The 12,668-nt window shown below is 40.4% G+C and overlaps 1 protein-coding gene across 1 annotated transcript in view; it reads left to right on the forward strand.

Annotated features, from left to right (window-relative positions):
• Window positions 1-12,668, forward strand: part of rad51b (RAD51 paralog B) — a 29,602-nt gene that overhangs the window by 11,827 nt on the left and 5,107 nt on the right. The window contains exons 8-9 of the mRNA XM_026340701.1: window positions 11-129; window positions 1,903-1,981. Of these exons, the coding sequence (XP_026196486.1) occupies window positions 11-129; window positions 1,903-1,981 (198 nt within the window). The remainder of the gene's footprint in view (window positions 1-10; window positions 130-1,902; window positions 1,982-12,668) is intronic.

The raw sequence follows: 12,668 nt of genomic DNA on the forward strand, positions 1-12,668 counted from the left end.
TGTGTTTCAGGATCTGCCTCCTCTGCAGAAGTGGATTCTGGGTTTGTGACAGCAGCTCTAGGGAACACGTGGAGCCACTGTGTCAACACACGTCTTATTGTTCAGTATGTGACAACACAACAGAGACAGGTGAGAGATGCATCTGTACAATCCACATTTGAATAAGCAGCTTATTACCCTGTGACTACCTTGAATACAAATTGTTTTTGAATGAATCAGTGATTGCTAAATAAATGTGTTTTATGTACTGGATGGCTTATTTTGTAGAAGCTGATGCTTGGATGGACAATCAGTCAATTGTCAAACTTCATACTGGGACAGAGCAATGTAGATAATGCCCTGGTGGCACAACAGTGTTACACTTGTTTTGAGCACCCAAATCAATTCTTCTGGTCATCAGAGTAAGGTTCCAGGCAGAGAAACCAGTACTAAAACTTGTGTGGTAAGACCGGCACCCTCCATGAGGGAGACTGGGTTTGAATCCCAGCTGAGGCCTACCTCCAGTAGGGGTCCTTAGGCAAAATCCATCTAGGTTTACCCTGCCTTTGCCTTGTACCTTGTATCGCACTTGTAGATCACTTTGGATGATAGCGTCTGCTAAATAAAAAAATGTAAATCTAATATTCATTATAGCCAGTCACGCAGTGTCACAGATATATGTGTTGATCAATTAATGGTTCCGGCATACAACTAAAGTATGGTGATGTTGCTGGACTAGTCATACCAAAGATTTATTGCTGGGAGTCTTGATCTGAAGCACTTAGTGTTTCATCATTTAATTTCTATCATCATCATTTTGTCTGGGGACATAGTGCCAATAGCCATTTACTGAGTGGTTCATCTTTCTCTAGGTAAAACTCTTTTGTTCTGACTCTTTAATTTCAGTATTCCCTCTAAGACAAGAGGTATCAAAACCAATAGAAAAAATTATATCGTATAGTGAATCGATACTCGATGTTGTAATGAAAAGGGTGTGTTTCATTCTTGTCCATCATTTATCAGTAATTTACTAGCATTAATAACATTGTAGCAAGCTAATAGCTGACCTCTGGGACCAAACTGACATCACTAAAACACGTCATACATATGGCTGTAGTGGTTAAGCTCAGGACCTCTGGACAAACTCTTTGCTCTGATTATTGCATTAAAATGAATTATTTTTATTGGTAATTATAGGTTTTGATTGGAGTCGGTGTTGGCAGGGAATGTTGTTGAAACTTTCCTGCAGATTCTGAGATTTCCACCAACAAAAGGGACCAAAAAGGGAGGAAGTCCCTACGGATGTATCCTAATTATCTTGTGTTATTTCAAAGACTGAAATAATGCAAAATGTCAATGCAATTTTCCTAGAGTTATTCAATTAATGTTTAGGAAAAAAACATGGTGGCTTTTCCACTTGGAGACATGTCTCTATAACAATAATCCCTTGTTATTGTGGCTGTCATGGGCTGAACCCTGACGTGACTTTACATGCCTTTAATATTCAATGGAGACTACATTATTCACACTGCTAATTCATGAGGCAAGCCAAAATACCTGATTACTCACCACAGGCAATCCGATCTACTGTGAAAATGTGCTCAAAGTTTATTTTAATTTTAATCAAGAAACAGCTCACATCTGCAACTAGTTAGCTTTCTTCAAATGGAGCATCACCTCTTGAGATCAGGCGTGTTAACTGCAGGGGGTTTTGTCCTTACTCCCATTTTACATCCTGTCTTGTGTACTGTCTATGAGTTTATTAGATCCACACAGCAAACACAGGCCAATCAGTTTTGCTCTTAATCATTCACTTTCAGATAAAGATCATGTGGTCTCAAACTTCTGTACCAAACTACACATGCAACTATTTTCTCTACTTTCCTTTCACTGTTGTGTTGTCCCTCTCTTACTGTTTTTCAGATATTGATAGCCAAGTCACCTGTGGCTCCATTTGCTGTGCTGAACTACACCATTCAGAAGCAGGGAATCTGTATAGATGGTGAGTGAATGTCTGTTTGTGTGGTAATATGGAAACCGTGCCGATGTGCTTTAATAACACTTGTAGTAAGCACCTGGATACTGATGCGTACTGTTGCATCTTCCTTTATGCTAATAAGTAGTGTTTATGTAAACCTATAGATTATTTAAAAGGACAGTGAATTGCTTATTCACAGAGTGGTGAGTGTGTTGTTTAGTAAAATGCTTTAATTGAGTCACCACCTCAGTGAGATTTCAGAGCTGAACAGTAGTAGTCCTGTCAGTCTGTCAGTGTTCGCTCAGTAGCTAAAGGCTACAAGCTGTCAGCTGGACTGATGCTGTCAACAACATGAATTTAGATTATATCTGACATCTTCACTTGTTAGATGTGTTGCAAAACATTTGCTTTCAACTGATTATTAAATTATGTAAGTTTTCTACTAACACCTCAGTTACTATCCCTAACAACGTACGTCAGTTGAAAGCAAATATTTTGCTTTTTGCTGGCTCAATTTTATCTGTCCTGAATCTTTTAAGAAATAAAATGGATTGAATTGAAGTGAAGGTGACGGTCTAGGTGAACGAATCTAATACAATATGTGTAATATTAACTTTTATATGTTTTAAACTATGTAGGTATACTGTTTATGTGGACAGAGAGCATCCTCATAGAGAAGTACAATAATAATGACCCCGCTGTCCTGACAGAGGGGTCAGTATTATTACAGTCCTGGCTTAAAAATTGAGACAAAAGCAAAACCGAGTCTGGAACCAAATGTTACCTCTTGTGTTTGATTTTATGGCTGACCTGCCAATTAAATGAATTGTTCAACAGGGTCTTGTGTAATTCTCATTGTCCAGTGAGGGTAAACAGCCTTGTTAGGCAGCCCTTTAATGGTTCCCATTCTTTCTTTGGGCCACATGAATTTTCATATTGTTGACCTGCCAAGTAAATGGGCATTTAAACCTAGTGACTGCAGTTTGTGGTTGCACTCCTCCTCACCTGAAGGTCATCAGGGTTAACATGTCTAATAAAAGAGCACACTCTGTCAAACGGTTTATTGCCACTGTGCAATCACATGTTCTAACAGAAACTCATAAGGCTGACCTCACTAACCTTTTAAAAGATTTTCACAGTTTAGTTCTTTTTGCAGACATCTAACTTCACTATAGTTCTCAATGCTATAGTTTCTGCATCCAAGTAATGGGAAAAAATTCCAACTGTTTAGCGAGATATGTAATGATGTTCTTCTATAGAGTTAGAACCAGGAACATTGTTGGAGTGTGTTCATTTCCTCCCCTTCCTCTGCTAGTTGAAACAAAACACTGAGGTGGCAGTCATGGATTCTGACAAGCAGCAAAAATACAGTTTCAGTGAACATTACTGTATTGATCTCAGTTACCTCTCCTTGTTTACAATACTGGGTGCTTAAGACTAAGCCAGTTTCCCATAATCCAGTGCTGTGCCATCATCCTGAGCCAAATGAACTGAAACAACATTGTATAATAGTGGTACAGGTTCACATACAGGGCATGCTCCCTCCCTCATCCTCATGCCAAGGTTTCGTGTAGATAGATACAGATGGCTGACACACCCTGAGCCAAGTCCATTTAACATATTTAAATAAACACAATTGGCATTCCAGTCATCACTTTTTTGGAACTGGAAATTGCCTGGAACAAGAGGCCATTGTGCAATGTTTTTACTTCCCATCAACAGATTACACTTCCCATCAAGACTGGTAATGTTACAAAATGTGTAGCACATGATGGACAAGAAACCCAAAATGATACAATGCTAGAATTTACAAGCTCAATCAAACTGCAGTAATTCAGGTTATAAACACATGTCCTGTAGCTCACCTGATAAAAAGAAAAAGAATGAATGTATGAATGTTCTGTGTTGACTGTCTAAAAATCACATTTCTAGGCTTTAACAACTTCCCCCTCCAGAATCTAAAAGAACAATTTGAGTGCAAAGGAGTGAGTACACAACTCAACAAGAAGGTAAAGCAAGTGTGTGAAGATGGTTTTCTCTGTGTCAGACACTTTCTCCTAAACCATGACGTTGCCATTTGTGACTGTAAAACCGAGACTTCCCCGTTTTTGTTGTGTCATTCAGTGATCTCATTCGACTCTGTCCAGTGCGTATCACTTCCATGAAGGGAGCTTCTGCTGCTGCTTGGCATTGCAAAACAGTCGCTGTCTTTGTCATGAGTTTTCATGACTGGGGTTTGCCAGATTTACAGATGCAGGACATTTGCGTCTCAGCTTTGAATGTTTTAGTTAGCTGTCCTATCCAGAGTCACTTACCAGCAGGGGAAAGCTTGATCTCTCCCAATCTGGAAACATTTCAAATGATCATTACAGCCCCTGACAACAGGAGAAACAAACATTATTTTGACCTGGAATTGATTATGTGGGATTGAAAAGTATTATTAAACCAAACTGAATGTTCTTTTTGGCGCAAACGTTTGGATTACCCCTTGATTTATGCTCCTGTGTTGAACACTGAGCCTGTGCTGTAGTCTACTCAAGTGGCCACGTCATTTTGAGCATTTATACTTGTGCACTTGTGTGTCTGTGCTGCTCTGCAACACCACCTCCTCTGTACCAAACTGCTAGTTGGTGTTTGTATGGCTCTGTGTTCAGCTTCTTCACCACTGTGTTGAATTATTCTGAGGTACAACAAACAAGAGTAACTGAAACTGAGGAGATCATGTTGGAGTTAAAACTAATAGATGTTTAGCAGCAGTTACTTTTACTTAAATTAATGCAAGTAGAAAAGACCACTGCCAATAACGCACATCCCTGGTCAACATACTCAACATGAGCTTTTACTCTACTGAAAAGGTAATTGAGCTCTTCCTACAAGGTCATGATATAGGCTACTGAACTCTCAAGTGTTTCAATAGTCACAATAGGAAACAAACATGGTGTCTGTGGAGAAAAGTGTATTGCTGTGGTCTGCTGCAGGTTACATATTTTACAGTTTGAAGAACTTTAAGTTATATTCCTCCATGTATGAAGAGATGACGAAGCATCAAAATTATGATGCTGTATACAGACATGTTCAGGTAGAACTCCATTGATTTGGCAGTTATCTTAATTGGAAGTCAACCCAATCAGATGGGGTCAGCTTGCTCATGTTGGTTTAGGCCTCTAACGACAATGCTCATATTGCAGCTCACGCTTGTGTCGCATTTTGATTCACTCTTGAACATAACAATGTGCAAAACTGACTTTTTTTTGTATACTTGCATTGGACTGTGTGTGGTGTCTGACTGTGGGAAGCTGAAGATTTGTCAGGTTAAGTATGTCTGAATTCTAACTCTTAGTTTGTGCAAAAGACATTATAATTATAATATTGTAACTCACTCAGTTGCAGGATGAAGGAACTGCATCTATGCCAGTTTCAGTAAAGGAAATGTGCAAGAGCAAAGACATACTTTCTGTAGTCAGCTGACTATTTCAGCTGAGTCCATTTGAATATAAATATTTTTGCTGTGTGGCTGACAACAGCTGACGTCCTCTGTGCCATAAAACCCTGACAACACGTACTTTAAACTGAATGATCAGTTTAAAGTAAGGAGTCTTCTTTGACCCACTTTTGCTGTGTACCTCCCGGTCTTTCAGGGAGAGCTTATGTAAGGAGGTAAGCTTGTGTGGGAAGACTGGAACTGATGCAAATATGTCCGTTCTTTTAAGAAAATAAATGGAAAGCAGACTTTGGCTCATGGCCGGGAGGAGAAAGACGGCAGGGAAGAGAGCTAACCAGAGGAGAGAGATACATGATGCACCTTAGCAAGATGCTGCATGCCTGGGAATTCACTTAGTGCCTTCAGGATTATTTATGAGCCTGCCTGGAGTGGCCAAGTTGACAGACCATGTGGGAGGAAAAATGTGCTCTCACTTCACAACTGTCCCACTGTGTAAGGAGCTAGCTCATTTCATATTGAGTATCTAACACAGGAGAACTTGCACAGACTTATCATGGCAGTTCCTGGGGAAACCAGGACATCTTAAGTGAAGATGACAAGAACGTTTTAGATTTATATTTGCGGACTCTATTAGACTCTGTTACTTGATCAAAATATGTACATATTTACACACATGACACACATCTGTCCACGTCGTAATCTAAACGCCACCTCCTGTAAACTCCTAACCAGTTATACCTGTGGAGCTCTCTAGCATTTTGATGTATATAGGATTGATGTCCTCAGTTAGGAATGCTGATGATGCTCTGAATTTTAGTTCTTAAAATAAAATAAAAAATGCTTCTTTGTAAGAATTTATGGACAGCTAGGACTGATTTTGTAGTGCTGCTGACCAGTCAGTGTCCATGCTGACCGCTGACTGCTGCCAAAAGCACCTACAAAGGGGACAGGCATATAATTTACATAAAGTACATAATCTACATACTCATATATGCGCTGCCGGAACAGTTGCCTATAATTCTTCCCACAGACCAGTACACATTTATAGTTTTGGTGGTGTAGATGTGGTATAGATTTCTCTCTTTTTCTCTCTTGTAAGTTTAATCATCAGAAGCATCATAGTGTCATCTGTAGGACTGTGTGGGAACCGTTCTGGGAAGAAAGAGCAAAGGAATAGGGGAAGGCAGCAGGGTGAGAGTGCCTGACATTACAACACCCCCATATCCCGAGCCTGACCTACTTGTGTGCCCAGACATGTTTGAAGTCTTAGATAATAATGCTAATTAGCCCCCTCCTCTCAAAGGCCCTGACCCAACACAAACACACCAATAATCGAATCAAACTGTTAAATTACAGGGGAGACTTATTCCAGCTCGGTAATGCAGTTCAGCCTCACAGCAGTTTGGTCATGGGAGCCTGGCCTCCCTCAGCCTCACAGCTCTGCCAACTAAAGATTTCCAGATACTGAGTGTGTGAGGGAATCGCTTCCATCCTAGAGGCTCTCCTCTTCTCTGTGATGTGTCCCTGTCAACTCCTCGTTCACCCCCCACTCACTTTTTTTTTCTTTAAAAACTCTCTTATGGAACTTGTGAGAGTGACAGTCATAATTATCAGTATTGTGCTTGCATTCTACTGCCATCAATCAATGCGATCTTCATACATCATTTGTACCTCTGCAGCCCCATATTAGCACATCCACATCTCTGTTTCATGGTCAGGACCATGTAGTCACTGTGGGAGTCCTGGCCAGGCCCACATCAATCGTGGTGTACCCATCTGACCCAAACTCATTTATTTTGGTTCCAACAAGGGCTGCACAATTTAGTGAAAAAGTGGCTTTTACAGTGGTTATTGTGGGCAATATTGCGATAGAATAAACAAATGGATTTATGGGTCTACGTGTTTGGTTATCAAGGAAAATGCACATCTTAACTGCTTTTCCTGCTGAGGGTCATGGAGGGGCTGGAGCCAGCTGTCATATGGTGAGAGGCAGGGTACACCCTGCGCAGGTCAGCAGTCTATCACAAAGCTGACATTTAGAGACAGACAACCATGAAAACATGCACTGATTACTAATAATTTTCAAATGTGTTTTTCTCAACTCTCATAAACAGTTGGTAACTCCCATCCAGGGTGTGGATCATCTCTTTCTGCTCGTTGGCATCTGCAGTTTTGTGTTATTTCATGACCAACGGTTTTCTTCTTGGACAATGTCTGTAGAGATTGACATGCAATACTTTTCACATTGTCTGTGTTTTATCTACTGTACATATACACATATTATTATCATAAATGATTTCAAAAGTGTAACTTATTTTGTTAGAAGTATATCATATAAAGTCATGTGCAGTATACCGCACATGAGCTCCTACCCTCAAGGTTGGAAAACCTGAACAGCATGCCTAAAACGCATTTAAAAACTACCTGTTTGTTAGGTTTGGCAAATATGTTTGGCATTAACCATCTTGACTTTGCACTGCTCTGCATGACGTGGTGATGAGCAGATGTTATCCTTGCATGCCAGAGCAGTTGAGTGTAACTGTGTCCATCTGATCTTTAAAGCAGCCCTAACTGATTGAAACAGAATGATGTAGCAATGATTCATACCGTAGATGTTTTATTTCCTTCCTCCAAACACTGCCTAAATATGGAGAGAATTAAACTGTGTTGTGTAACCTCCTCTTTACATAACTCAGACAGTGAAGACATCACCAATATGCTTTTGTTTGACAGTTTGGTGAAGAGTGTGTTTCTGTGAAAACAGCTGAACACAAAGACAGAAGAGGGCCCAGAGAATGACCTTGCTGGACTGAAAACATTGAGGAAGTCCCAGCAGAAACTAGCTTTCTTAGCTTTTCTCACAATATTAGACCCTTTATTGAGTCATTGCTTCCTGGATGCCTTGGGTTTTGTAAACCCATTTGGATTTACACAAGGGTCTTTCAATATTTATGTAACTTTAGCATTTTCTATGAGTTGTGACAATGACCAAAACAATTAAAGTCAGGGAGTATGGTTACATTGCTACTTTCAAATTCACTATATGAAAGGCATGAACATTTCTGCATCAGCACTGACTGTTGACACTGCATTTTTATGTGCATGGCAGATAGATGGTGGGGAAGAAACACTCATTTACACCAGTGAAATGACACTATAGTAACACTCAATGGACAGCATCTGAGGGGTCACACAGCTGACAATAAAACCCTGCCGCTATACACCAATTAAAGCAGTGACATGTTATTCATAAACTACAGTAAAGTTAAAATATCATAACCATCAACTTAGGATGGAGCCCACTGACATGAACATTTTGTCTGATTTTAGTTTGAATTGCGTTGTCTGTCAGCTCAGGATTTCTTTAGCAACACTTTCTCTTAAACACTTCCCTGGTCTGTGTGGGAGCACCTGGCTCGCTTCAGCTATCCCCCTGGTATTCTGAATGTCTGCTTGCTTGTTATGCTGGCTATCTAGGAACTTCAGCTTCCTCTGCTGTCATGCTCATGTTGCATTTTTCTCAATAACAGCATCTGAGAAATGACCCAGGGGGGCAAAAGAAAAAAACACAACTGAAAAACAGGAGAATGAAAGTTGAATAAAAAAGGGCCAGACTGAGACAGGAGGGAAGGAATGAAAAGCAGAGAGATGAGAAGAGAATGAGTCTGGGAGGGTAGTGCAGAAGAACAAAGAGGGCTTTGTGTGCAGTGCTGAGAGTGAAGTGGAGCCAAGGCTCAGGGAGTGTTTAACAGCATACACTGACTGCATTCTTGCTGTGTGATTATGAGCCACTTTTAATTTATTCTCTTCAAGACTTAACTCTGCACTGCCCTCCTCCTGCTCTTTGGGACTCACTCTTCATTTCTCTCTCCTTCTAAGCCACTTCACTCCCAAGTCAATTTTGGAATTTTTTTTTTTTTCCTAAAAATAAAACTATGGAGCATATAGCTGTATGGTCGAAAAAGTGAAAGTGAAAACAGGTTTCTACAAAGTAATGTCAATTAAATGAAAATATATAAGGGGAAATCAGTGTTAGATTTATAATGTCAATTAAAAGGATGAAACATTCAAGGGAGTGAGTAGATGATACACAGTAATGTGTGTATTCATTTTTGATCTTCTGGTGAGTTACACATACATTCACACATTGACCCGTAGCAAATACACTGCTTAGAAATTAAAGAAACACTTTTAAATCAGAGCATAACATGAAGTCAATTAAATGTCTGGGATACTGATCTGGTCAGTTAAGTAGCAGAGGGGGTTGTTAATCAGTTTCGGCTAGTTTAATGTTAATGAAATTAACAACAGGTGCACTAGAGACTCACCCCCAAAACAGATGGAGGCCACTGACATGTTTTTTTGAGCTTCCTCCTCATCTTTTCTGGCTGTTTTTCAATAGCTTTACATTTGGCTAGGGTCAGTGTCACTACTGGTGGGATGAGGCGATACCTGGACACTACAAAGGTTGAACAGACAGTCACAGGCAACTCATCCAGGATGGCATTTCAATACATTCCAATGCCAGTAGGTTTTTTGTGGTGGCTAGTTACACTACTCTTAATCAGTAGTGTAACTAGCCACGTACTGTTTTAGATTAGTCTCATTTGGATTTACTGTTTCATACTATGATGCTTTCATTGGGTCTAGCCTTTCTGTACCATTTCATGTAGGTTCCAGGTACTGCCTAACCTAACATCAATGTGGTAATATCTTTCATGTGAAAGGAGGAAAATGGGTTTTACACAGGGCTCTTGTAGATAGAGAAGTGAATCTAGCAAAGAAAAGCCTTACCAGTTGCTGTCATTTCCTCTTTCTGATAATTTCAATGTCTTGGTACAGTTTTTGCCAATATGCTCATTAATAAGCCTACAAAAAACACGAAATGCTGTTAATTGAGCAGACTCTTCCTAGCTTGAGTGATTTTGTAATTACAGCAATTGCAAAATCTCAGATCACTACAGGCTCCGACCATCAGTGGCCTCCAAGAACCTACTGTAGGAACCCTACACTGAGCTTCTTACTTATCAACATTATTAGCCAAAGAATGGCAGACATGTGTTTTCAAACCTACAGTTTGTTTACTTCAGTCTCATTTATTGCTGGACATTAGCTGTGTTTAGCAAACAAAAATGCAGGCATCCATTAAGAGGAACTGCACATTGTTAACATAAAGCCTGTGCATAACAGGTCCACTGACCACAAGAAGAGGAAACTGGAAAGCTATCTCTCTCGCTCTCTCTCACCTAAAAAATAATTTCTGTAAAATTCAGGGCTCTGCTGACAATAAGTGGGAGACACTTAGAACATCTAGGACAAGTGAAAATGCACTAGTAAAGTCGTGGTAATGTTCACACATGGTTAGATGTACTGGGGGCAAAAGTAAGAAAGTAAACACATTTTGTCATGTGACACACTAGGGCAAAACACTTTTTCCCAGGAATGGCTATAAAATCATGAACGATAAAAAAAAAAAAAAAGATCCACCCAAGATTTCACTCTTGGATGGAGCTAAAAGGAAATCAGTTGGCTCGGCCATACAAAGTCTGTGACAAGCATGATTAGAGAAGTTCTCTATCGAACATGCAAATCTCAGAACCTGTTTTAGAGAAACATCACCCTGCTTTTCATCAATATATTACTTGATTAAAGTCTGTATTTACAAATCACCACACCCTGCAATTTATATTCACATTGCACTAGTTACAGTATGTATGCTCTGCTGCACCTATAGTAGGTGAACCAGGTTCACTTGCACCCAAGATATACTGTAATGAATTACTTTACAAGCTCTCCTAAGAAAGAAACGTGAAATGCACAAACACATCGAAAACATCCCTTTCAGTCTCAGTGGCTCTAAAGCTCTATGGGGCAACGTGATGAGTGATGGTGGTGAGAGAGTAGACACCTCCAGGGCATTATCCCTGCCAAAATGAAACTGCTGCCACACTAGAGGCCCTTTCTTCTGATCTTGCATTCCCATAGCTTTGTGAACAACTGCAGTGTCAACCACCCAGCTGTTAAGCATGAAAAGAGAGGGCAGTTGTGGGTCTGTGGTGGTTGGGTAGGGTGATGAAATGTGAGTGGGAAGATGTAGATGACAGTGGTCTAGTAGGCAAAGGAGGGCAAGTGGTCGTGAATGAAATCCACCACTCACTGCAATCAAAGCCAGGACTGGCAATTTATCTCTAAGGGTATATTAGTGTTCCCATAGGCTACTGCTGCTTCCTACTCCCCCAGTTCCCCCTACCCACTCTGCCAATTATTCACTCTGTGGTCACTCTTAAGTTTCACACAGCAAACAGGGGCACGATTATTCTCCTTCTGCCTGCCTTGGCTTCAGCATAAACTCATGGCAGCCACACACTGGAGGATACAGTATGCAGCAGGACTTTAATTCATCGGCCTCTTTCCAGTTTGGCCCCTCCCCATCTCCGTCCTCATGTCTATTCTTGTTTTCCTGTTTTTTCTTTGTCAGAATAGCTTGAAATTTATTTACTTGTTTTGTGATTTTGGATTTTTTTTTTACCCACCCTAAACCACAAGCTATGGTTCTTACTTTTCTGCTGGTGTGGATAAACAATGAGATACAGAGTAATATTCAGTTGGTGTTACAGTTCTTTGACAAAAACCCTTCGCTTGTCTTACGCTTATGTCGTGGAGAATGGCAGGAACATTTTTATTCAGTAATGTAGAACAATGTTTTTGATGTAGGACAGTTTTGTATTCCCAATATAGAGAGTAAGCAATCTGGAGTGGGCAAGTCCCACATTGCTTCAACTGTGTGGCCCTGTATGGAAAGGGGATTTTGGAGCTCACTGTAACCAGTTAAACAGAAAGCTAGACTGGAGGTGACGCCATCTGAATCTAGGAATACAGCAGTGTGGAGTAATAATGTGAAGAGCAAAGCAAAAAAAAAGAGAAATAGCTCATGATTCAAAGGCTACTGAATTATCTGTTAAAAGTGGTGTGGGCAGTGTTAATGGCATGGGAAATACCATGGATGGGTGCCAGAAAAAGCGTGTCACTGATGTTTGTTAATGACCTGGCTGCTGATGAAAGTGTCGGGATGAATTTTGAATTGTAAAGACTATACTCTGCTCAGATTCAGCAAAATGCTATGTTATGTGGTGACTGTTGGTAGGGCAGTCATCTACAAACCCCAGAGTTAGAGGTTCAACTTCCAGTTCCCCGACTTCTGGCCACATGTGTCCCGAGGAGACACTGAACCCCAAACCCTTGAAAAATGGGATATTGCTTACTAGCCAA

The sequence above is a fragment of the Anabas testudineus genome, chromosome 24 (assembly GCF_900324465.2).
Source record: "Anabas testudineus chromosome 24, fAnaTes1.2, whole genome shotgun sequence".
Lineage (NCBI taxonomy): Eukaryota > Metazoa > Chordata > Actinopteri > Anabantiformes > Anabantidae > Anabas > Anabas testudineus.